Source organism: Stigmatopora nigra, chromosome 11, assembly GCF_051989575.1.
Source record: "Stigmatopora nigra isolate UIUO_SnigA chromosome 11, RoL_Snig_1.1, whole genome shotgun sequence".
NCBI classification, from domain to species: Eukaryota; Metazoa; Chordata; class Actinopteri; order Syngnathiformes; family Syngnathidae; genus Stigmatopora; species Stigmatopora nigra.
In genome coordinates this window covers 11,700,412-11,725,617 of record NC_135518.1, presented here as the reverse complement: position 1 = coordinate 11,725,617, position 25,206 = coordinate 11,700,412, and the positions used below count along the sequence as shown (strand labels likewise).

Here is a 25,206-nt window from a genome sequence, read left to right as displayed (position 1 = left end):
TGACCTGCGACACACATCAGCAAGACTCCGCTTCTCCCACTATAACCTTCCTGATTTACCTCCAGGTAAGCCCGCATCCAGCAGCTCGGATGCCTGCAGGTTCTGCGGAACGAGGAATGGAACCGAGCTGTCGGCAGTTGGAAGCGTCTGTTCTGACCCCGACTGTCAGGTAAACGGTTTTAGACTTTCTGATCACAGTTCCCGGTTGGCGTATTCAATTTTCTTTCTCATTCCTGCAGGAATATTCCAAGTTGGCGTGTAGTAAAACGCATCCCTGCGGGCATCCATGTGGCGGAGTCAAGAACGAGGAATCTTGCCTGCCGTGCTTGCATGGCTGCGATAAGAATACGGGTTGCTTGAAGCAAGATGCCGACGACATGTGCATGATTTGCTTCACCGAGGCGCTCTCTGCTGCCCCCGCTGTACAGGTACAGTATTGCACGGAGAATTCAGGGCAATAAATAGTCTTATCTCAAGTCTAAATAGGCATCTTTTTATGTGACATCAATCTAACGGAATTGGAAAAATGCATTATTATTTTTTTTGAAGACACAAAAGCCTACAATGGGGAAATAAAAATACTAATGAAAAATCTCTTTTTGTTGTTGTTATCCCCAGCTGGACTGCACTCACGTGTTCCACCTTCAATGCACTCGCCGTGTTCTGGAGAACCGCTGGCTTGGACCACGCATTACTTTTGGCTTCATGTTGTGTCCAATTTGCAAGGTAAAGCCAAGAGTGCGGATTAACTTTTTCAACAATTTAATCCCGAGCCCGCCAGAGCCTTTGTTTACATGCAACATCACATTAAAACCTTTTCAAAATGTCTCCAGAACAAGATCAACCACTCTGTGATCAAGGACCTGCTGGATCCTATCAAAGAACTCTATGATGATGTGAGACGGAAAGCCTTGATGAGGCTAGAGTATGAGGGTCTCCACAAGAGCGAGGCCATCACTACACCAGGGGCGCGCTTCCACAATGATCCGGCGGGATTTGCTATGAACAGATACGCCTACTATGTCTGTTACAAGTGCAAGAAGGTACTACTTTAAATCAAAATCACTTTTTTTCTGTAGCACAAAAGAAATGGACTCTGATTTAAAAACTAACGTCTGAATTTTCAGGCCTATTTTGGGGGAGAGGCTCGCTGCGATGCCGAGGCCGGCCAAGGCGACGACTATGACCCCAGTGAGCTGATTTGTGGAGCCTGCTCGGACGTTTCCAGAGCTCAGGTGGGTAAAGGGTACCCAAATTGTGCCCTGGGTGTTTTATAATATTAAGATTTTTTTTATAAATGGATTAAAAGCCCTGAATATTCAGTTTTGTTATAGATCTAAAACAATGTTTTTTTTTGTTTTTAGCTTTTTTGATATATTTTTGGATTTTACAAAATGATTTTTGAACTAAAAACAGAAAAAAATGATTAAAAATGACAAGTATTGATTTAAAAGGGGGAAAATCAGGAAATTTAATATCCATCTACAATCATTTTAATTTGATCCTAAAACACAAAGCCTGCACTCATGATTTACTTTTCCGGGCCACACAAAATGATGCAACAGGCCAGATTTGGCCCCTGGACCACCACTTTGACACATGTACACTAAAATATATAGCAATAGAAAGACAAGGGTCAACCATAGAGCAAAAATAATTGTCAATCTTGACTTCCCGAGCAGATGTGCTCCAAGCACGGCACAGATTTCCTGGAGTACAAATGTCGCTACTGCTGCTCGGTTGCTGTGTTCTTTTGCTTCGGCACCACGCACTTCTGCAACGCCTGTCACGACGACTTCCAGAGGATGACTAGTGTCCCTAAGGAGGAGTTGCCACATTGCCCTGCAGGTAGGCTCCAACCATCTCATTATTTTTTATGACTGTTGATTTTGAGGTAATAACCCTATGCCGGTTTTTGTGACAGGGCCCAAAGGCAAGCAGCTGGAGGGCACCGAATGCCCCCTCCACGTGGTCCACCCGCCAACAGGGGAGGAGTTTGCTCTGGGCTGCGGCGTGTGCAGGAACGCGCATACCTTCTAAGCAAGATTCCCTCCGTCGGGAGCTACATCTTTTTGCCCACCGCGATCTATGGCCGCTCGCTCGCCAAAGCGCATTCGGCGCAAGTAGCTCGGCTCCTCCCCGCTGGAAAGGGGCGCCGTTTCCCGGGCTAGTCGAGAGGTCGCTCTTAGCCCCGCCCAGGCTCCGCTTTGGATTCTTCTGAGAAGAACAGAAGATGAACAATGTCTCCAAAAAAATATATACAGCATATACATAATAGAAGAAGATGAAAATAACCTGTGGCATCTTTGCATGCGGAACTTCCCCGATGCACAGCTTCCGGGCAACCAAATGAAAGACACGTGTCTGGGTTATTCCAAAAAAAAAAGAAGAAAAAAAATGAAAGGGACAGGTCGTATTTGCAGCTTCTTAATTATTACACATTTAAAATGTTGTTGTATGTAAAACATTTTTCGTAATCTTGTACAGTGTTCTTCAACTGTCAAGTGTGTTTAAAAAGAAAAAAAGGTCAGTGTGACTGTTATAAGAATATTGTTTGGAAGGAAAATAGTGTACGATTTATCTAATCTTGTATATAAAGCTACTATTCAAATGAGCTGTATTCTCAAAGTTGCTACTTTCACTTCACTTTTCTTTAATATTTTCTGGGTTATGTTTTGAACCAGAATTGTTAATGAAGTGCAATACTGGGCGTGCCTCCTGTTTTGCAGCGGTTTAAAAAAAAAAGTACAAAAAAACTATGGAATGTATGTCAATAAAGCCACTGTACATTTTTATTAAACCTGTGGCCCAGTTTTTATGATGTAAAATTGTGCTTGTTTATTAGGAGTGTAGCAATATATTAGATATATATATTAGAGGGGGGGTCTATTAGAAGAGGGGGTCTATTAGAAGGGGGTCTATTAGAAGGGGGTCTATTAGAAGGGGGCTATTATAGGGGGTCTATTATAGGGGGTCTATTAGAGGGGGTGGGTCTATTAGGGGCGTGTCTATTAGAAGGGGGGTCTATTATACCCCCATTTAATATACCCCCACCCCCATTTAATATAAAGGGAAATCTTTATTAGTGTCAGTGCTTCGGGTAACTTGAATGAGACGCGCCGTGCGCCATTTCGCCCGCTTCCCACAATGCAACGAGGCTTTGAAAAAACACTTCGCCATTACAGGCTCAGGGGGCTGAGCTGCAACTCCTGCGAGCGGGGGAATTAGGTCAACCTCAGCCTAGTCGCCACTCTGGCAATTTTTTCCTTCGTAAACACCGTGTAGATGTTTTGATTTTCGCCTACAAAGGCTCTGCGAAAGAATTCTCGATGCTGGTTATTCTGCTTGTCCGGATGATTTTTTCCAGCGTGGGCCCGGGCTGATCTGTCACTGTTGTTGGATTTTCCTGCTAGCAAGCTAGCTGATTGTAAACAAGGTAGGAATCGTCGCAGTAGCTAGCCTATAAACCATAAATATGTGTAAATTATCAATAATTATACGACTGATCTGAACTGAAAGTTGTTTGTATGTGCTTTAAATAGCACCGTATCTTAGGATCAGTCAGAAATCAAGTATGTTTGGTCTTGTTTACGAGCCTGTCAGCGAGCTAATTTAGCTCTCCTAGCTGTCAGTTCATTATGCGCTCCGTGCGCACTTTTTTCTCTCCATATTCCATGCTGTCATTTCACATCAACGCTACATTTAGTTAGCACCACTTGTCATATTGTTTTAAGAATATTTTCCATCAATAAATGTAATACATCGGTGTCAGGATGAAGAGGATAAAAGGAGGCAAAGAGGAGGGCAGCGATGCCCTGGGCAAGAGCTCGCCCGAAGCCCGCAAGAAAATCCGGAAGCAGTCGAGCCCTGCGTCGGGGGACGATGACGCCGTCGGTGCCTCCTCGCTCGACTGCAACTGGGCTCGGCTTCCCCAGGAGCTCCTCCTGCACATTTTCCAGTACCTGCCGCTGCTGGACCGGGCTTACGCCTCCCAGGTGTGCCGTGGATGGAACCAGGCCTTCCATATGCCCGAACTTTGGCGCTGCTTTGAGTTTGAGCTCAACCAGCCGGCCAGCTCTTATCTTAAAGCCACCCACCCGGATCTGATCAAGCAGATCATAAAGAGGCACTCCAATCACTTGCAATATGTCAGCTTCAAGGTACCTGCCCGCCTTTGCCTTTTCAAGATGCCCGAATGAAATAATGGTTCTGGTTTTTAACACACCTTTTTTTTCCCTCCGACCCCAGGTTGACAGCAGCACCGAGTCAGCGGAGGCGGCATGCGATATTCTTTCGCAGTTGGTCAACTGCTCATTGAAGACTTTGGGGCTGATCTCAACTGCCAGGCCCAGTTTCATGGAGGTCCCCAAGGTACGATGAATACTACCCGTCATAGCCAATGTTCCCTCCTAGCTGCTTTCTGCCCAGACCAACGAAAAATTAGAAGGAACATTGGCCATACCAGAATAATAAATAATAAAATAAGCGTTTTCTCTTTCCTGGCAGTCTCACTTCATCTCGGCGCTGACAGTAGTGTTCGTCAACTCCAAGTCGTTGTCGTCACTGAAAATTGATGACACGCCAGTGGACGACCCCTCGCTTAAAGTGCTGGTGGCTAACAATAGCGACACGCTCAAGCTACTCAAAATGAGTAGCTGTCCGCACGTCTCGCCAGCGGGTAAGTGGCCCATTTAAAAGCCTGTCTTTCTATTGGAGGTGACGCCATTTGCCTGCTTTGTTCAGGGATCCTGTGCGTGGCAGACCAGTGTCACGGGCTACGGGAGCTGGCACTCAACTACCACCTGCTGAGCGACGATCTCCTCCTGGCCCTGTCCTCGGAGAAGCACGTGCACTTGGAGCACCTGCGCATCGACGTGGTGAGCGAGAACCCCGGCCAGCACTTCCACGGCATCAAGAAGAGCAGCTGGGACGCCATGGTGCGCCACTCGCCCAAGTTCAACCTGGTCATGTACTTCTTCCTGTACGAGGACGAGTTCGGGCCCTTCTTTAATGATGAGATCCCCGTCACGCATCTCTATTTTGGCCGCTCGGTCAGCAAGGAGGTGCTGGGTCGGGTGGGCCTGCATTGCCCACGCCTGGTGGAGCTGGTGGTGTGCGCCAACGGCCTGCGCCCACTGGACGAAGAACTCATCCGCATCGCCAAGCGCTGCACGCAGCTGTCCGCTATCGGCCTGGGGGAGTGCGAGGTGTCCTGCAGCGCCTTCGTGGAGTTCGTCAAGATGTGTGGGCGTCGCCTGTCGCAGCTCTCCATCATGGAAGAGGTACTCATCCCCGACCACAAGTACTCCCTGGATGAGATCCACTGGGAGGTGTCCAAGCACTTGGGCCGGGTTTGGTTCCCGGACATGATGCCCACCTGGTAGACATTGCGATGGTCACCATACCCCCCCCCCTCAAAAAAAAAAAAAAAACAAGCAAAAAAAATGGTTTCCCTAAAAGTTCCATGCTCAATTGCACTAGCATTTAAAACTACATTGAAGCACACAGCCTTTTTGAAACAAATTGGCTGAAAACAGAATCAAAAATGTACATGCTGGTTTCTGTGCAGTCAAATTTTCCCCACAAGCACCTTATGTCAATACCAAACAAGTTTAATAGACGGTAAATTCATCCGGATTGAACTGTGGTAAGATGGCTTCTGACCGGTTTTAGTAAGCATGCCTTTGAATGCTACTATTGGCAAACTGATCAGATGAGAGATTTTTTTCCCCTTTAAGGAGGAAGCCGGAAGAAATTGTATATAAAATGCTTTGTGTTTAATTGATGATATAGAAATGTTTGTATTTCTTTGAATTCATCCTATCAGAGTTCCTTCGTTGTCATCTGCCGTGTTTTTGTAACGTGAGGTTTGCTTTGCTCTGTTTTCCACAGTTGACGTCAATCTGGAAATACCTCACAAGTGACATTTAGAATAACTCCATTTTTTTTTCTCCTAGTGTTCCAATGCAATGGAAAATGAATATTACAAAAACTGAAATAATGAAGATTAGGACGAGAACAATGCTACAATTCAACGATAAAAAAGAAAAACAAACTAAAACAATTTATAGTTCAGATATCGCAGTGTTTTTAAATTCAGAAGGGAAAAAAGTATACCTATTATGCTTGAAATGGCGAGAATTAGACATGGCAGTTTAGAATAATTGTTCCATTTGATTGTAGTCGCTCAATTCAAGTAATTAGCTCGGTTTCTATTCACGCATGTTTCAATTTTGACGATTTCCTGCTGACTTTATCACTAATCAGTAGACTGGGGAGCATTTATGGTGATTAGCTACCGTGTAGTGGAAAAGGGAATAATCAAGAAAAGCAACAAAACAAAAAAACAAAAAACACCCTTCTAGTGCACTATTTGTATATCTGTAAAGGGAGTCCTCCATTTAAGGCCATGTAACTCAAATTAGTATACGATTCCAAAGGCAACGATGCTAGAAACAGTAAGCGAGCGTGCCTTATTTAATCAAAGCACCTTAAAAGTGAGGACCCCGTTTTGAAAATATTGTTTTTGCAGTTTCTACTTACCTAAAATGAGATTTGTTTTCGAACCAGTCTACTTTACAATTAGCAACAACAAAATGTAGTGGTAGTAAACATAATTTATGTTGTTGGTGGATGGGGGAACATTTCAGAGAGATAATATAATAAAGCTTTATTATTTTCTTAAAATCTTTAGTAAATAAAAGCCATCTATTACTTTTACAATGCAAAAGTTTATTATGATGACGGTACAGTAAAAAAAAAGTGTCATGGTAAACAACAGTTCTTGCCTGCTCTAATTTAGTTTCTATTCACTTTTGCAAATATCTCCTGAAAAGTTTTTATGTTAACAAGTTGACCATGAAGTAGTTTTGGAGTGTTGCGATGTACAATGTCCCTTAAACGCACCATCTGCTTCTCCTTTTAACATGAAATTTGGACGTGATGTACTGTTAATAAAATCGGTTGAATGAATGCATTGGACAGTTTTATTTTTCAATCCAGAATGAACAATAATTAGTTAAAAATATTGTTTTATACTTTAAAAAAAACACTTTAAGGCAGAGGCACCTCCTCGTATTGAATACGCACATAGGGAGCCTTCATGGGCAGCATCCAGTATTCAAAATTGTAGTAAAAGTAAAAGGTTTTGTCCATTACCACCTTTTTGTAAACTTCCAGCAGGCTGAGGGCCAACTCTGGCAGGGACTGGTGTGCCCGGAATTCATTGTAAAAGTCCCGGATGTCCTTGGCTAGGTTCTGCAGAGCCGGCTGCCCGAAGATGGCGCTGTCATTGCCCAGGTAGATGGGCTCTCCGCTGTACAGGTAAATCTTAGTGTAGTTTGTCTGGGAGCGGCTGGACAGTTTGGCTCCTAGCGAGCTCAGCTGGCGGTACGTACGGTGCACGAATTGCGAGCAGTCGTATGATTCGAACCACATAGTGGCGCCTGGACCCGAGTGGGACAGAACCGCCCATGTCTCGTAGTAAATACCTGTTGTGTTGTCCTGGCGTACCCACTGAGCCAGATCGTTAAATTGTTTACCTGGAAAAAAAAGGGATACACAGATTTTCAAAATGACTTACGAGTAAACACACACCCCAGAAACTTTAGTTGGCCTTTTTGTAAAATTCCTACAATCTTGAATTATACCCCAATATATGTTGTTTGTGATAATGTACGTCATTGCTTACCGCTGATTTCTCCAATTTTCTCCAAAGTGCCATTCTGCTACCAGTGGGAATCGTCGATACCGTCGAAAAAGCATGCAGCTCCCTGATTGCACCAGAAAGGGGCGAACATTCCCGGTCGAAGGTGAGGAAAAGTGCAGTTTCCCAGCTGGAAGAGTTCGTACCACTCCATGGTATAGTTGGCTCCCGTCGCCACGCTGCTGAAACCGACGGCGTCGTGCATGATGTGCTGAGTAAACAAATGGGAGGTTTCCCCGATGTGGCTTTAAAATGCAAGGCCTTCCCAAGATGGCTGCCAGTCCCAAATCCAACTTACAAGTTTTCCTAAAATGTCTCCGTATTTGAACTCCCACACGGGAGTCTGGAGTCGAAAGACCGAAATGATGTCCGCATCCTTCATCATGGGAATGCGGCCGTCTGGGTCTCCGGTGGGACAGAAGGGGTACAGAGCTTGACAGAAGGAATCCGCTTGGGGACGATGGTCGAAGCGTCTGTTGAGCAAACATATGAAAGTAGTCAAGTACTCCACTTGACTGGCAATATGACTAACAATAGGTAAAAAGTAACTGTCTGCAGAAATGTAACCTCTCCTCCAAGAATATTTTATTAGATTTTCCTTAAATCATAAATTACTGAGCTTTTTCCCCATTCAAGATTAAGTGAATAATCAAATTGAAATCTTTGCAATTCCAGCAGTTGCTAAAATTTTAGAAATCATGTGAGTAACAATGAATGTGCTTGATAAGAAAACAATGACTGTCATTTTGGCAACACTGTCTCGTTGTTTTGAATTGAATTAAGTCGTTGTCGACCAGGTAACTAAGAGTGACTATTGCATTTTTTCCCACAATACCTTTAAATTACGTTGCAGAATGAATATGTCCATCACGTTTTCAATTATAGGCATGCATACAGATATTCTATTGATTTGCATAACTGGTCTAATAGTTTTATAAGTAGTGGACTTTTTCCACAAATGTATAAGTAAACAACCCCGCAATAGATATAAAACTATGCATGGCACACGTGCTGAAACTTAGATTTCTACAACAGTATATAAATAATAATTGATTAAAAAATATATACATAAAAAATTGGCCTCGGGTTAGGGGGCGTCACGTGACGTCACCTGACGTCCCCGCAAGTTTGTGTTCCTACCTGTATGGTACTGGCCAAGTTTGATTCTTGAACGCGATGGCGATGTGAAAAAGTGCCACGAAAACGAAAAGCCGGACACCCATCTCCAAAGGATACATGTTTGTAGCTCAAGCCCTGGACAACGTCTGGCCTCTTTTCCTCATTCCCTTCTCTTTTGACAGGACGTAGTAGTACTTCCCCATTCCTTGTCACGTGGTTTTGTTTACAAGTCACACGACCAAAAACGTCAACGGCAGATTCGACGCAAAAATACAAATTCGAAAAGAACACAAGAGATATACACATTTACATATCTAAAAAATGACAAATGTACTAATTACTAACATTTTAAGAATAAACCGTTCCTACAATTCACGTGCATATGGAGAAGTTATAAAAATACATTGAACTGTGCAGACCTCATATGGGCTTGCAATACTACCTCCCGACATAAAAGTCGCTGTTCTCCCAAAGGGGCAGAAGACTGAGCGCAGAGGAAGACGATTTTGCGTCCGTTCGACCGCTATGATTAGTCTTCTGCAAGTGTGTGGTGGAAAGTTCCTCGCACGCAGCGCCATCCAAGTTGCAAACAAAGCCTTCTACTCTGCACAGATGAGCAAACGCGTGGCCGTGGTTTTGGCAGGCTGTGGAGTCTACGATGGCAGCGAGATCCACGAAGCCTCCGCCATCCTGGTGCATTTAAGCCGAGGAGGCGCAAGTGTAAGTTGATAGTTGCGTCCTGTCCGATGGTTAAGTGCGTGACATCGTGTCGTCATTCCAGGTGGACATGTATGCCCCCAACATGGAACAGATGCACGTGATAAACCACGCAAAAGGCGAACCCATGGAGGAAAAGAGGAACGTCTTAGTGGAGAGCGCCAGGCTTGCGCGTGGAAACATAAAGGCCCTTTCTGAACTTAATGTCAACGACCACGACGCAATCATCTTTCCAGGTAAGACGTTAGTTAACAAACATTTCCAACATCTGTTGATTTGAAACCTTACTATATGTTTGCACCATGCGTTTTGCAAGTCTAGATCAGATTTATTTTGCATGTGACTTGATTTAAAAGGGTAAGGCTGCTATTGAGTGATCATGTTTCAATGCAATTGACGGAGGTATGCGTCCAATCTGTTTTGCACGAAAGGGCTCTCTACGATCGCGGTAATAATCGGGGACCACCCTAATTCGGTGGCCAACCAATCGTTGACATCACTAGATATCCAACTTCAGCTGTCAATGGATGCCACTATGTTTTGGGCAAAATGTAAATTAGTCTGGCCCACATCAGATCTAGTTGGCACCAATGTAGCCCGCCAACCAGAGTTTGACACCCCAGCTATAAATACCAACACTGCCGATGATCCCCCTTTTTTGGTGTTGCGTTCACGCTCACTAGGTGGCTTTGGTGCCGCGAAGAATCTGTCCACATGGGCGGTGGAGGGTAAAGACTGCACGGTCAACGGCGAGGTGAAAGCGGCGTTGGAAGCCTTCCGCGGCCAGGGCAAACCCATCGGCCTCTGCTGCATCTCACCCGTGCTCGCTGCCAAAGTCTTCCCCGGTTGCGAGTTGACGCTCGGCCTGAAGAACAACGACAAGTGCGTTTGAATCTTTTTGCCGTCCCCCTGCACGAGTGCCCCAAACGACAACGCCCGGCCTCCCTTTTCAGGTACCCCAACACCACGGACACGGCGGCCGCCGTCCGTCAGCTGGGCTGCACCCACGCCAGCGTGGACGTCAGTCAGAGCCACGTGGACCGCCAAAACAAGCTGGTGACTACCAGCGCTTTTATGTGTGACGCGCCTATCCACGAGGTCTTTGATGGCATCGGGTCCATGGTGAAGGGGGTGCTGGAGCTGGCCTGATTTCACCAAGCGCAGCAATAGAAAAAAATAGCTTTGGGCCGCCTACAGTTTAGTTTCAGAGTACAGCTTTTGTTCTAGGAGAAATTGAATTTTGCACAATGGCCACGACCAGATTTTTAGAGGCACTCTAAAATTGGTGCAAAACTGAGGACGTTATGTTTCCTTTGTTTGTTAAGTGGTGAGAGAAATGCAAAATAAATGTTCTCAAAAGTTCAACATGTTCAGTTCGTTTGAATGGGTAACCCTATTTTTTGAGAGCATCAGTATTGTTACTCAAATTGAAATTTTAAATGTTATTTTTATGTCAACCTACTTAAAATGTAGTTGCCTTATGTTGTGTATTAAGAAAAAAACTTACTGGTAAACAAGTCAGTTAAATCTAATGCTTTTTATTGGACATTAAATTCAGATTGTAGTTAAAAAAATGACTTCAACCCTCAATAAAAAAAATCAGTAAAATCAATGGTACTAAAAAACAATCACATTATTATACATGAAAAATATTTCAGATAGGAACAATATCTATTGATTATTTCCATCTGACTGGCCGAAATAGACTCCTGCACCCCTGGCGAGGATAAACAGTCTGTCTTTGAATGTGCATGCCAACATTATTGGCACAAACATGTTTCCGTCAGCAGGGGTCATCTTTGTCCTGGGAAACAACTCATTCTCATTCAGTAAAAAAGTATGCAACAAAAGATTGCTGCTAGCCCTCCCAGTCAAATTTAATTGGACTTGGACACCCCCAGATTCCCGTGAGTTATTGACGTTGACACAAAGCCACGGCGTCATTGTGGCTGTCCTCGCTTCTCATTCTCAAGTAGGCCGTCAAGGACGTGCAGTCTTTCTCCATCTCCATGTTGTCGACGGCACGTAGCAGGCCTTCCGCCCCCTCCTCATTCAACACTGACAAAGCATTGGCCGTGAACTTTTCTACCAGATCCTCCCGCCTCAGTGGCTTCCTCCAGTGGCCATAGAAAGTGTCACACCTGGCTGAGAAAGTCCTCCCATCCCTGGTTTGGATCGCCACCTCACCATACATTTCCTCAAAGTTGGCTCGGTTGTCGGCGGGCACACGCACCTCCACTTTATTCAGTAGTCGTCGGAGACGGGGGCGCTCCCTCTGAGCTCTGGCGAAGGAGGCCGGCCCCACGCCGCCGTCCAAGATGGCCGAGCATGCGTTGAACTGGAATGAATGCCTGGCTTGGTGCTCCGTGGCGGGGAAAGAGCAGTGGACATACTCTGATGGCGGCACTTTGAGAATGACTCGTTCAATCCGGTCCACCACATTTTCCCCCTCGGGGAGTTGAGCCCGAGCTGCCGAAGCCGCGTCCGCCAGCCAGTGCGTCCCCAAATGAGCTGGCGCACGTTTTAAGGCGACGTCCTGCTCCTCCAGGAGCCAGTGGTAGCCCTCCGCCCCGGGTAGGCTTGTGACGTGTGGTTCATAGTCTTGGTAGTAAACCCCATAGCCATGCTCCACATCTAGGATGGATGGGTTGCCCTCCACGCCCGCCCTGGCTAACCGGGCGGCTTCCAAGCCCCTCTGGGCGGCGAAACCCACGTGCAGGGGTTTGCTTTGGGTGCCGGCATTGGCTAGTGGTGCTCCAGCTGAGCATGCCGCGATAGCCAGGGCGTTCACGCATTGTCGGGGAGGTAGACCTAATAATTTGGCGCAGGCTGCCGCGCTGCCCATCACGCCCACAACACTTGGAGGATGGAATCTGAAAAAAAAACAGTTAGGGACTGATGCCATTTGAAGGTGGCAGGTGGACAAACTGTGTTTACCTTTTAGGGATGTTAAAAGCCTCCCTGGAGAACCTCAATAATCTTCCCTGCACCTCGATGCCAACGTTGAAAGCCAACAGCAAGTCGGCGCCGCTGGGCTTCTCGGCCGTGACCTCCGCCAAGGCCAGCAACGCAGCCAGTACGACCCCCGACGGATGGGTGGCGGGGTACCAAGTGTCGTCAAAGTCCATCGAGTGAACCTACCAAAGGGTTTGCAATGTGTTGAGTCTTGTGGATGATGCTAATATTCGTTAGTGGGAAGCAACTTACTGCTACGCCGTTGACAAAGGCGGCAAAGTGCGGAGATGCGCTTATGTCTGCTTTTCCCCAAATGGTGCTCTTCTCTTCTGAATGGAAAAGCTGATGGGAAAGCAGATTTTTGGTCAGGGGGTTCCATGTGCACAATCATTGCCATTAAAGTTGTACCTGGCTGTAGCGGAGCGCTTTTGTGAAGATTTCTGTAGTAGATCCCAGCAAGCCCACCCCCAGGGTGTCCAAAATCATCCTCTTACTGCGCCGAACGACCTCATTCGTCAGATGGCCGACACCCAGGATGTGGATGGTGGCGCCGAAGCTCTGCGTGACACCCTGATGTACGACAAGGCACGTTGAAAAGCCACTCAAAAAACAAACCCTTCAAATGGACCTTACCTGACGCAGCATCGTTGGAGGCTCCGACTTGATGTTGAATGTTTTTGGTCTGAAAGGGAAGCTTTATTTATAAAGGGCCACTGCTCATATGACATGTCCGATAGCGGAATTACAAAATTTCCAAAGTTTCTGCCGATGAGAAGTGGGGATTTACACAATGAAGGATATTTTGTTTCACTTTCATATTGTAAAAAAACAGACCAGACATTATCCCATCTAGGACTTAAAAAAAAAGGAACCAGGATGGAAGTAATATGTGAGTTCACAGTTTCTCCGCTGTGTTGTAAACAGAAGGAAAAAAAGCAGATGTCGAATTAAGCAGACACGCGACCGCCTCATGTCTTTCATAATCGAGTTTTCTTCGGAGTGGATCGAAAGAGGTTCTAAGAGGAAATGACAAAAGAAAAGCCATGACCAGAGCAGGCCAAGCCAGGAATGCATACACAACAAAAAAACCCTCTGGGAAAGTCTGAAGATGACTATGACTATCAGAGGCTCAAAAAAAATGGCAGAAAGTTCACACTGTGGTTTCTACTTTTATGGAGGTGGAACTGTATGTACTGTGAAACAAGTTTGGAGCAAAAGTCAAAGAAGAAATGTGAAGGTTTTCCTTCAAAGTTGACATTTAAAATGTGGTGATGTTCATTTTGGATCAAAAAGAAGTGACGGTTTCTAATGAGCTGAAGCATTGGATTTTCACTCTTGATTTGTTGTGCATTCTGCAAAAACACGGAACCGAAGAAAGTAACGTCAAGAAAGAAAAGGCCAGTAAAGTCAAGCCATTTCTGTTAAAAAGCAGAAGCAAATCCAGGAGGAAATCATTCAAAACACACCAGAAAATGCAACTAAATAATTGGAATCAAGTCTAAATACTTCATCAATTGAGCAAGTAGGTATATGGTTCCTATTCACATATACTATGTCTTAAATATTTTTTGAATATTTCATTTGACCAGCACAAACTTTAATTCATCCTCCATTCTGTTGCACCTCCCATCTTTTACACAAGACGGAGCTCTTCACCCTAACAATGTCTTTCATTTAATTCCAATCAAATTCCAGTCATTTTTTATTCATCAAGTCAATTTATGATATATAAATATTTATTTATATTTTATTTATAAGAGGATGATACATTAAGTTATCTTGGCTCTGAATTTCTAGAATTTCAAATTGGTTTTGAAATATGTTGGAATTGTGCAAATATGGATACATTGCAATATTTTTGCATTCCTGGATATTTTTTAACTAATTCCCTGCCATAGGCATTTACAGTAATGCCAACCTTCCCTGTCCAAATGCATTGGATATCTCCAAAATATCAGGTTCAACATAGGCAGCTTTGTTTATCCGCTAAAAACTAATTGCACATGAACATATTAGATCTTTATCCACATGATTTGACAGAGTCGTCTCTTTAATGGTTAACCGCCCAAGCCTGTACACAGAAGCCCACCCCCATCCCCACCCACATACACACACACACACACGGTCCTCCTACATAAGCAGAATGCGACCACTCAAAGCTCATCCGCTCCACGGCTGAGTTCATAGACGGACCACTAGGATGGCTTTGGCCGAGGGGTCCAAACCCCGTGACGACTCCCACTTCCCAGACATCGTGGAGCTAAATGTGGGGGGTCAAGTGTACGTCACCCGGCTTCAAACTCTAATAGCCGTGCCAGATTCGCTCCTCTGGCAGATGTTCAGCCGGCAGAGCCCCGAAGATCTTGCCAGGGACACCAAGGGTCGCTTCTTCCTGGACAGGGACGGTTTCTTATTCCGCTATGTCCTCGACTACCTCCGAGATCTGACCCTGGTGCTGCCGGACTACTTCCCGGAGAGGAGTCGCTTACGGAGGGAGGCTGACTTCTTCCAGCTGCGCGAACTGGCCAAGCGCTTGAGTCCTCCGGTGTGCAAAGACGACTCCGTGGGGGAGGATATCGTTCACGTTCCCGGCCATAGCGACTCAGCAGCCACCTCGCCACAGGGCGCCGGTTCGGTACGCTCCCCGTCCGGCGAAGCCAGAAAGTTGGGGTACATCACCGTGGGTTACCGAGGCTCGTACACCATTGGCCGGGACATCCAGACCGATGCCAAATTCCGCCGGGTGGCGCGTATCACAGTGTGTGGGAAGACATCCCTGGCCAAAGAAGTCTTCGGGGACACGCTGAATGAAAGCCGGGACCCGGATCGTCCACCCGAGCGCTATACGTCGCGTTACTACCTCAAGTACAATTTCTTGGAGCAGGCCTTCGATAAGTTGACCGAGGTTGGCTTCCACATGGTGGCCTGCAGTTCCACGGGGACCTGCGCCTATACCAGTAATGACCCTGGTCCAGGCGAAGACAAAATATGGACAAGTTATACCGAGTATGTCTTCTGTCGAGAACAGTAGCCGCTTTAAAAGTTAAGAAAGTCCCTTCGTTTGAGGGCCTCCTTGGAATTATAGGGATCCTTGAAAACTCTTTTATTAGAAAGCAATTTTGTGTATGAATAAACTCTTGGAACTTGTGTAGACTTGGTTTGATTTATTCGCTCGAGTACTTTGTTTTTGTCTTATTCGTTGGTTTCCTTAGATGATACCGGGATAGGTGTCCAATCAAATTTTACTGGGAGTCCAACTGGATTTGACGTTGGCTGCCGTCAATGAAACGTGATCACTCAATGCATGGCAGTGAATTAATAACATTAACTTTTTTTAACCCCTGTGCCCATAGGGAAGCAGTGTTTAAGTGACTAGTTCCATCTAGTGAAGCTGACAAGTGCAAAAGACGGTAAGTTGAACTTAAGGTTCTTGTGTGGGCCAAATTCAAGTTTATTTTAATAATTTGCTCTGGGCCATAAAAAACTGCTCTAAACAGCCATATTGAGCTTAATATTAACATTAACCTGAAGTTTAAGGATGTTGCAAAAATATATAGATTTCTATTTACACTAAGACTGAAACAAACTGCAGAACTGAGAGAAAATATCCAGCTAAAAAGTCAACAAAATCATAACCAAAATCAAATTTAGCAATATCTCAATACGTGACTGCTGTTTGACTCCATGGTTTGGACTCCAAATGCTCCTTGCCTTTTGACTTTTTTTTATTTTTAGATCAAAGCAGAATTCATTTGCACATCACAACGGTGACTCCTAACTATAAGACTCATGTTTATTCAAATTATTGCAAATTACTACACACATAGTATGTCGTATAGTATACATTTCTATTTGATCATGGCGGAAGGTTACTTTTAACTCAAGTTGGCCGGCCGCCTTTGATGCGAACTCTGTGGTTGTTGCATGGATTTCAATGGCAGCCTCTTTTTGGGAGTGGGTGCTTTTCTGCAAAGCCACAATTAAAGGGTAAAAAAAGGGATACACAACAAGAACACATGTAATGTGAGTATTTCTATTTAGAGGAGGGAGCTTCAAAGTTGAACTCTATTTTACATTTGTGGCCAAACGGTCATTAAAATAGCGTATATAGCCCATTTTGTGGTTTTGCCGATACCCATTCTGATAAAAGATAAAAAAAATAGTATTTTTCTTCCCTGATTTCAACAGTTATTCAGAATTAAAGCCTTATATGAGGAATATTAGGAAAAAAAGTTTTTATCTAATTTATTGACCACCACAAAATAAGGTGCTGAAAAATTAGGTTTCAATCTGATATACTTTTATAGAAAATAGTCAAATGTGTTTAATAGAGTTCAATAATGGTGATTTTCTTCACTTTTATGCTCTCTCCGGTCTGCAAAGTTTGTTTCACTAGTGTAACTATATTGTATAAAATGTACTTTGGTATTTTTGTGCATTATATCATTGTATTCGTTTTATAAGAAATAATCCAATGTGATGAATTGATCTTTTTATTGAGATTGTATTCATAATTTTGCTGAACATTTTTTGCAATGTTGGTTTCATGAGTGTAAATATAAATATCTAGCATAGTACTACATAAATATTAGTTTCACCAGTGTAAATATATAATCTAGCATAGTACTACATAAATATTAGTTTCACCAGTGTACATATATCTAGCAAAGTACTACATATTTTTTGTGGTACACTTTAGGCTTATTTAGTTATTTATTAGTCCTTAATTTAAGTCCCTCTTCCATAGATAAGAAAAAATACTAACAAAATAAGAAATGGTGATGATTCACATTTAATGGATAATTTTCAAGCCTAAATTCCGTCAAATTTAAAGCACTGAAACGACGATAAGAAAAAATATTGACATCTGTTCAACTCACTTTCTAGCAGATGTTTGCCGCTTATGCATGTTTACAGGTTAAAGCCCGATTGAACAACTGGGTCAATGAAAAGAAATAAAAAATAATGAATAGGCTTATTTTGTTAGCTACCGATATCTAATTAACACATCAGTACTCTTTTTGCAGTTGAACGAAAGGCCACATATTTTGGAGTGACGGGCAAAAACCGCATTCAACCACCCACGGGCAAAGTTAACCAACCACCCTTGCGTGTACTGGCACACATCAATGGTGCTATTTTCAAGCCAGAGCAGAGGAAATATTTCTCAACCTATACTTGGAAGGCAAAGTACGCAGAACTGCAAGGCAGAAAAAAAGCCCCTAAGCTCGTAAATTTGTATTCGGTTCTTCGCTTTAAAGCCTAAAAATACGCTAGAGAAAACATCTAGGAAAAAGTAAATGGTCGAATATGAATCAACTTGACAATCGTAGGGTTCAAAAATGGTAATGTTACACCGGAAAAGTCAGTTTTTAGACTTAAACCCTATAGAGTAGATAGGCATTTTGTTAAATATGGAACTGGAAGGTGAAAGTTAAATAACAAAAGTATAAACATGTTAAAATGCTTAAAGTGGAAATATTAAATTCAAATTTCATTGATATCATCACAAGGGCCGCGAGGGGTGCTGGAGCCTATCCCAGGAAACTATGCGCAGCAAGCAGGGCCACCCTAAATTGATCGATGCAAATTTCTATTGAAAAAAATGATGTAAATCGTTGTGCTGTAAAAAGAATCCTTTGTGCTGATACCAATTTTGCAAGATTTACAATACTTTTGTTGGTCAATCTAAGGTCAACAAAAAAATCTATCAATTGTCTGTCCTGTGAAACGTTTAGTTTGCACTGCTGTTGTATAAATACAACCCTTGTATGGAACAATTTAAGGTCAACCAGTTCCCTATTTAGATTTTTTTAAAATATGTCAATCATGTTCACTGTAAAAAGTTTTCTATGTGCTGCCTTATTCTTTTTAGATTAAAATAATAATAAAATACACTCCCTCTCATAAAATCTAAGATATTTTATCCCACTTGCGAATCCCCTTTCAAAATCAGGGACACCTGTGACATCTGTACAGTCACTGCAAAATATGTATTAAAAAAAACGTACAAACTAAAAGCGAGGCTCTCAATAAATCAGTTTGTTTTGATCAGATGGCATCAGGAAGCCTTGTAGCAGGTGTTGCTGCCCTAAAGTGTCGGTCTGAATTGACACCCCCGCTGCGTGCGTCTCCGCACCAGCTGCGCCGCCTTGTTTATCGGCAAATGGAAGACTCCTCGGCTTCTTGGTGGGTCATTGTCATTGAAAACAAGAACATTTCCAGCCTGGATGTGGTCTGGTGGCGTCTCCTTGGGAGTTCGCCCCATCACGCCAGCGCATATTTGCGTCTAGCCGTCGACGGCCAGCCAGCGCGCCCCGACTGGCCAACCGCTTTTGTTTTTTGGTTTGGAGCGGAGCCGAGGTGCCGTCTGCTCCCAGGCGCCAGTGGTCTCGTGTGGGTTGGCGGCCGAATAGTTCGCGTGGGTGACCCCTTTCTATCGATTTGCCATTTCTGTGTGGCTCTTAAAGCAGGAAACATGCATTCCTTCCTTTTTAAAAAAACACTCTCTTTCAAATTGGACTCGGAAAGAACCGAACGAACTTCACATTTGCTTAAAATGAATGTCGCTCTGCATTGGCCGTGAAGTCAATTGGATTAGCAGCCTCTGCACACACACTCACACACACACACACTCACACACTCACACACTCACCTACACGCACTCACACACTCACACACACTCACACACACTCACACACACTCACACACACTCACACACACTCACACACACTCACACACACTCACACACTCACACGCACTCACACACACTCACGCACACTCACACGCACACACGCATACTCACACAGACACACACATAGACACAGACACACACATAGACCTATACACAGACATACACATAGACCTATACACAGACATACGCACAAACACACTCACACATACACACCCTTGTGAGGATACACAGCATGAAAAATGAAGAAATCAATGAATTATACTACATGAAAAAAGACATGTTCATATTTAAGCATGCATTTGATAATTATTGTAATCTTTTGTGTGTATAATTAGTTCACAGAGGGCGCAAAATTAGCCCGAATGTTTTCCCCCGCTGATGGCACGGCACACTTGTCACTATTTGGCATCCGTGTCTTAGGTCGCGTCCCCCTGAGGACACAAAGTATCATCAGCCTGCCAGAGCGTGAGACAAATGGAAAGCAGTGACGCCATAGAGTGCGGCAAACATCAGCGAATTAACAAGGCAAACACTCTCATTAGCTCAGGGCCTCCTTTTTTTTCCTCGCTTATCCCACTGTAGGCGGCCACGGCTTTAATGCCTAACGCGGGGAACGATTGGACGAGCGGGGGGTCCCGCAATGGTGTTGTTTGCGTTCCGTTTTTTTCCTCTTCCTAAAAGCAATGAAGGGATGGTAAATCTAATGGGTGCGGAAGGAATTTGACCTGAAATAAACCCTAAGATGTGAAAACTAGGCTCATGCAAGTGGAAGAAGTAAAAATATGTTTTCCGTTTGGACTCCATGTAAAGGGAATTATTATAATTTTTTTTTTATGTGTAGATTTGAATATTATTTTATTGATAATGATGCTATTTTCCTCTAAGATAAACAGATGTAATTGGTCTTATAGGTAAGGATTATAATTTTAAGAGTCTAATAGCTTTTTGACTGAACTACTATGATTTTTTAATATTGGTTTACCCAGGAAATGAGGGATAAAATTGTGGGAATTCCGTTTCCCGTCTCCCCAAAGACCCTCGTATACGTGAATTAGAACGAAGCGCGTTGAAGCGAACCGAGCAGTCATCCAGGAACTAAAAATTTCCTCCAGGCTGGCCTACTCATGTCAGCAGCTGGCTTCTCTTCTCATGGGACTTTGGCGCAAAAAGTCACCCACAAATGGAAAATACGCGAAAGAAAGCTTGAACATGAAATTCAATTCGAAGATGGGTTTTTGTCCTCACCCAAATTCTCAATTTGTATGCTTCCAGGTGGCTGATAAGTGAAAAAACAGGTGGCTCAAGATGTCTAAAGAAGCAAATGAAATGCATGCTCCATTGGATTCGGGTCAGGTAAATGTGCAATTCCACCTGAAATGTGTAATAATATATTTTTTGCCTATTTTATTCATATTAATGCCTCACGCATAAAAGTCTCTAGCTTGTAAACCCCTGCTTTAAAGACTTTTGACACTTTTTAAATGTGTTTTAATGGTTTGATGCACAAATTATATATTTTTTTTCTTCCCCATAGCACGCCATTCATTTAAACCATTGTCTGCTATTCCGGGCTATGAAGAGGGGCTTCGCCTTGGGCAAGGAAATGAAGATAGCGGCCCCCGAGGTTAGATTATATCCACCTTGTGATATTTCCACAAGAGCGTATAAATCCTTTTGCTTCGCTCTTTTGTGCAGGCTCCGTTTAAATGTCATTATTGCCTCCTGATAGTTTTTGTAATTACAGTACGGTGGCGCAAATGCCCCTTCGATAGCTCATTATTTACCAAATCGTCCAGCGCATTTTCGCCGGATCTAGTCGATTTATTGATGAGGAGTTTTCTGTCACGCCATTTTGTGAGAAAATGGATGACGGTTCTCAGGGGGGACGTCAATAGGAACACAATGTATATTGTTGAAACGTGTTCGAGGTGGGGTGGTTGTCAACTAGTTTTATTGATATATGCTTGGGGTATCCAAACGCAAGTGTGTTGGACATTTTTTTTTTATTGACCTGCAGAAAATGATGAAAGTATTATTGAATATGACTCGCACAACAAGCTAAAGTTTAGCCTATGTGCTGACTTTCTCTTTTAGGATCAAATTCAAATGAAGAGTATAGATGTTTATTAAATTTCCTGATTTTCCCCCTTTTTAAATCAATAATTGTCATTTTTTAATCCTTTTTTTCAGTTTTTAGTTCAAAAATCATTTTGTAAAATCTAAAGATATATAAAAAGATAAAATAAATAGTTTTAGATCTATAAAAAAATGAATATTCAGTGCTTTTTATCCAGTTCTTTTAATCCATTCATCAAAAAAATCTAAATATCATATCTAAAATTGTAGTATTTTTTCTCACTAGTATGAGAAATGAATTTAATATTATGAATCTTGGTTGTGACTTTTTTGCAATATTCTGAAGTGATTCATTGCCTTTGATAGTGATAAACATCAATATTTTTTTACTGCATGTGTGTTTTGCTCTAGATCTTCTGATAATGTCATTTGGCATGGTGTCTGTGTATGATGCAAATGTGATAATATTTCAGAAATGGGTCATTAATAGCTTTACTTGTTTCTTTTTTTACATTTGTAGAATATTTGAAGGGTTCCCAGGTGGCTCCACAGCAACTCTACTCAACGGATAATCACTCCCCTCTTGAGTTATCGATCTGTGACCTTTGCTGATCGGCACAAATCCGAACCCAGGCACCTCGGGCTAATCCCCGAGCAGCAAAAGGGCAACGCCGCAAACAGGGCAAGAGGGGCGCGCGACACCCACGGCCTGCCGAGCACTTAAGGAGGAAATCATAAAAGCTCTTCTGTTGGAGACCATCCATCCATCCACAGCTCTGGTAAGACTCAGGCGTATTATGACAGAAGAGGACGTGTTTGTTTATCGGAAACAAAAGCGGCACCCCCGCGGGCGCGGTCTCGCAATTAGGATGCTTAAGCGTTGCTTTTGCTCTGGCTTTGAGATGTCTCTTCTGATTGTGACATGATTTTAAAAGAACCCGATTGGTGGAGAAAAAACAATTTGGTCAAGATGGACCACCATTCATAGCTAGGGGCAATTTAGATAGATTAATTCACTAAATGTGCATGATTTTTGGGTGGTGAAGGAAGAAAACCCATACAAGACCAGGGCTATCTGTGGTCTCCATTAACCACGATATTTGAGGGATTACTGTAAAATGCATGTTTGTTCCAGATGTGACTAAAGTTTTCTGGTTTCCTGGCGAGTGTGGCATTTACAGGTTGACCTCAGGTGGACTTTTATTTTGCTGTTAAAATTCTCCTGCGCTCGATTAACTTTATAACGGCCACCGTCTCTGAGGAACAGGTCACATGGCTAATTGACATAGCAAAAAGGGAATTAGGTGAATAATGAAGTAAGTCATCCTTTTCATGTGAACCTTGGCGCGTGTTCTGATAATGCCATTTCACACTCCTTTAAGTCATTATGTACTCTTAATTTACCAGAATGTTTTTGATGCATGACGTCCACCGCAATTACATTATCTGAATCAACCAAATTTAACTGAAGCAAATCGTTCAATATTAAAAAAAAAACACGTTTTTAAACAGGTTTGACAAGTGACGTTTATTTACAATGTCTTAAATCAACTAAATAGGTAATAATATTCATGCACTCATTTTCTGAACCACTATCTTCACCAGGGTCGCAGGGGGTGATGGAGCCTATCCCAGCCGACTTCGACGTGCTAAGCAGGTAATACTATACACAACTCATTTTTAGATTATATATAATGTGACAATCCTACTATAAATGGATTGTATAGTAAGGCTTTTTCTTCCAAAAAATGACCATGTATAGTAAAGTTTTCTTTTAAAATGCTCATGTATAGTAACAGTTTATTTCTTCTGCAGGCTGTTATATTGTTTGGTCTCCTCTGTTTGAGCTGAAAAGTGAAAAGAATGTTAGTTATTCATTGTGTCGTGGTAGTTGGTTTAAGAATAAGGACTCCCATAACTCCATAGCACCCCCTGTTGAAAAAATGGTTTATTCATAGTTGTTTACATGTTCCATTGGGGTTTTCCAAGTAGAACAAAGGAAGGTCTGAACTGAAGTATATATAGTAAGGCTTTCCCCCCCCCCAAAAAACCCACCATGTATACTAAGCCTTTTTTTTTTCTTTAAAAAATTATGACCATGTATAGTAAGGCTTCTTTTCCTTAAAAAAAACAAGAAAAACATCATGTATATTAAGCCTAATGTTTCTTTAAAAAATATGAACATATATAGTGACACTCTGTTCTCCTTAAAATAATACCATGCATACTAATGATATTTTTTTCTGTTTTAAAGTCCTCCAGAAAAGATTCTGCATTTACGCCCAAACTCAAACCCCAACAAGCATGGATCAACTTGTATGGATTCCAATGGCAGTGCAGAGGTACACCGATTCCTCCACATTCCTCCTTCAGGACATGGTTACTTTTCCAAGCCTTCATACTTAAACATTACTTTTCACTACAGGGAGCCAAGAAAAATGAAAGGTCTCCACCGCAAGACTGACAGCCAAGAGCACCCCCCACCCAACCCTGCGCCAATCCACCCCGGTACTCATTTCAATTCCAGTCTTCTTCTCAATTACCCGACGACAAGGACAATTTTCTACCTTTTCGCCACCCGAGCGAGAGCGGCGGGGTTATGAATATTCAATAAAGACCGGTAGCAAATTGGATCTCATGTAACGCTGACGGTAATATTACCATTGGCGGAGACAGCTTATCAAAAAATGTCGTGGAATGGCGCGTGCACAATCAGACGAGCAAGACAAATTGCCTCATTTAGATTCAGCCCAAACATCAGCGATCAAAAACCACCAGCGTGCAATTCCCAGATCAACATTCATACCTTTTATTTACAAATCTCCATGTCATAGTCACATGTCATTAATTCCTCACAACCCAAGTCATATTTGCTTTCATTAAATATACTCTGGATGAAGATGATCATAGTTAATTACCTCTCCCTGTTACAGGCATAAGGAGAAAGGAAAAAAAGCTTTATTAGTCATACAAAAATAATAAATGGAAGATATGATTGTAAGAGAAAGTAAGCCCCTGATACAGAACATAAAAACAAGAAGCCTGTTTTTTTTCCTCTGAGGTTCATACTACTACATTCATGTAAAAATATATTCCTTATTTTTTTAGTATTTTGGAAGCAAGAAGTACACAGTAGAAGAAAGCGCCCACTTTTGCAGGTGTAATACTTCATATACATTAAACATCCACCTGTCTTACCCACTTTAAAAAAACAATAAAAAGGATAAAAATGTCTTGAATTAAGAAGTTGGAGGAGAGGGCTTGTGAGTGGACTCTTCATCCATCTGATGCAGGATTACATGGTGGTGGGATGGCCAGCTGAAAGAGTTGAGAATTTGGATTACAATTTAAATTGTAAGGATTTTTTCCTCTTAAAAAAATGACATAGTATAGTAAGGCTTTTTTCCACTTAAAAAAAACGACAAAAAACAACATACTATAGTAAGGCCCCTTTCCTCTTAAAAACAACATAGTATAGTAAGGCTTTTTTTCCCCTCTTAAATTATGACAAAATCTACATAGTATAGTAAGGCTTTTTTCCACTTAAAAAAAACAACAAAAAACAACATACTATAGTAAGGCCCCTTTCCTCTTAAAAACAACATAGTATAGTAAGGCTTTTTTTCCCCCTCTTAAATTATGACAAAATCTACATAGTATAGTAAGGCTTTTTCCAAGACCAATTCGTGGCGCAGAGGTTTGTTCACCTGACTCCCAAGTGGGAGACTCTGGTTCGAGTCCCGCTTGGGAAACATTTTCCCTTAGTTGTTTAAATGTATTTGTAATCAAGATCTTCCACTAAAAACCAAAGAAAGTGTAGCCAATTTGTGGCGCAGAGGTTTGTTCACCTAACTCCCATGTGGGAGACCCAGGTTCAATTCCCGGTTGGGACACTTTTTCACTTAGTTGTTTCTTTGGACTTCTTCTCAAGAAAGTCAAA

General features: G+C 42.7%; 7 protein-coding genes and 1 long non-coding RNA gene across 14 annotated transcripts in view; 5 read left to right on the top strand and 3 right to left on the bottom strand.

Annotated features, from left to right (window-relative positions):
* The window catches only part of mycbp2 (MYC binding protein 2), a 37,009-nt gene extending 34,209 nt beyond the window's left edge, over window positions 1-2,800 (top strand). For both annotated transcript variants that reach the window (XM_077727729.1, XM_077727730.1), the window contains 7 exons: window positions 66-169; window positions 240-428; window positions 619-726; window positions 834-1,043; window positions 1,128-1,235; window positions 1,683-1,848; window positions 1,925-2,800. In XM_077727729.1, coding sequence (XP_077583855.1) covers window positions 66-169; window positions 240-428; window positions 619-726; window positions 834-1,043; window positions 1,128-1,235; window positions 1,683-1,848; window positions 1,925-2,040 — 1,001 coding nt within the window. In that variant the 3' untranslated portion in view covers window positions 2,041-2,800. The remainder of the gene's footprint in view (window positions 1-65; window positions 170-239; window positions 429-618; window positions 727-833; window positions 1,044-1,127; window positions 1,236-1,682; window positions 1,849-1,924) is intronic.
* Window positions 2,801-3,087: 287 nt separating this feature from the next.
* On the top strand, window positions 3,088-6,972 carry fbxl3a (F-box and leucine-rich repeat protein 3a). Its single transcript, XM_077727721.1, has 5 exons — window positions 3,088-3,436; window positions 3,773-4,160; window positions 4,249-4,371; window positions 4,507-4,678; window positions 4,744-6,972. The coding sequence occupies exons 2-5, from the start codon at window positions 3,774-3,776 to the stop codon at window positions 5,382-5,384; spliced, it is 1,323 nt and encodes a 440-aa protein (XP_077583847.1). The 5' UTR covers window positions 3,088-3,436; window position 3,773; the 3' UTR covers window positions 5,385-6,972.
* cln5 (CLN5 lysosomal BMP synthase) lies at window positions 6,712-9,117 on the bottom strand. The gene is given in 4 exon segments (XM_077727727.1): window positions 6,712-7,541; window positions 7,691-7,916; window positions 8,004-8,178; window positions 8,846-9,117. Coding segments are annotated over 4 exon segments (987 nt in total). The 5' UTR covers window positions 8,944-9,117; the 3' UTR covers window positions 6,712-7,053.
* A 178-nt stretch (window positions 9,118-9,295) lies between these two features.
* Window positions 9,296-10,906, top strand: LOC144204028 (glutamine amidotransferase-like class 1 domain-containing protein 3, mitochondrial). Its single transcript, XM_077727728.1, has 4 exons — window positions 9,296-9,544; window positions 9,606-9,777; window positions 10,225-10,423; window positions 10,495-10,906. Exons 1-4 carry the CDS (start codon window positions 9,350-9,352, stop codon window positions 10,688-10,690), a joined length of 762 nt encoding a protein of 253 aa, XP_077583854.1. The 5' UTR covers window positions 9,296-9,349; the 3' UTR covers window positions 10,691-10,906.
* A 369-nt stretch (window positions 10,907-11,275) lies between these two features.
* acod1 (aconitate decarboxylase 1) lies at window positions 11,276-13,224 on the bottom strand. The gene is made up of 5 exons (XM_077728605.1): window positions 13,211-13,224; window positions 12,905-13,097; window positions 12,749-12,838; window positions 12,479-12,678; window positions 11,276-12,414 (listed from the first exon to the last, which is right to left on the bottom strand). Exons 1-5 carry the CDS (start codon window positions 13,222-13,224, stop codon window positions 11,454-11,456), a joined length of 1,458 nt encoding a protein of 485 aa, XP_077584731.1. The 3' UTR covers window positions 11,276-11,453.
* A 1,438-nt stretch (window positions 13,225-14,662) lies between these two features.
* On the top strand, window positions 14,663-15,545 carry kctd12.1 (potassium channel tetramerisation domain containing 12.1). Its single transcript, XM_077728229.1, has one exon. It carries the CDS (start codon window positions 14,697-14,699, stop codon window positions 15,525-15,527), a length of 831 nt encoding a protein of 276 aa, XP_077584355.1. The 5' UTR covers window positions 14,663-14,696; the 3' UTR covers window positions 15,528-15,545.
* A 304-nt stretch (window positions 15,546-15,849) lies between these two features.
* LOC144204046 (uncharacterized) lies at window positions 15,850-24,721 on the top strand. Its single transcript, XR_013327813.1, has 7 exons — window positions 15,850-15,906; window positions 20,463-20,543; window positions 20,725-20,814; window positions 21,787-22,045; window positions 22,872-22,923; window positions 23,521-23,608; window positions 23,692-24,721. It is a non-coding gene; the product is annotated as an uncharacterized LOC144204046 (long non-coding RNA).
* lmo7a (LIM domain 7a) overlaps window positions 24,052-25,206 on the bottom strand; it is a 33,107-nt gene continuing 31,952 nt past the window's right edge. For all 6 annotated transcript variants that reach the window (XM_077727773.1, XM_077727768.1, XM_077727771.1 and 3 more), the window contains one exon: window positions 24,052-24,584. In XM_077727773.1, the coding sequence (XP_077583899.1) occupies window positions 24,562-24,584 (23 nt within the window). In that variant the 3' untranslated portion in view covers window positions 24,052-24,561. The remainder of the gene's footprint in view (window positions 24,585-25,206) is intronic.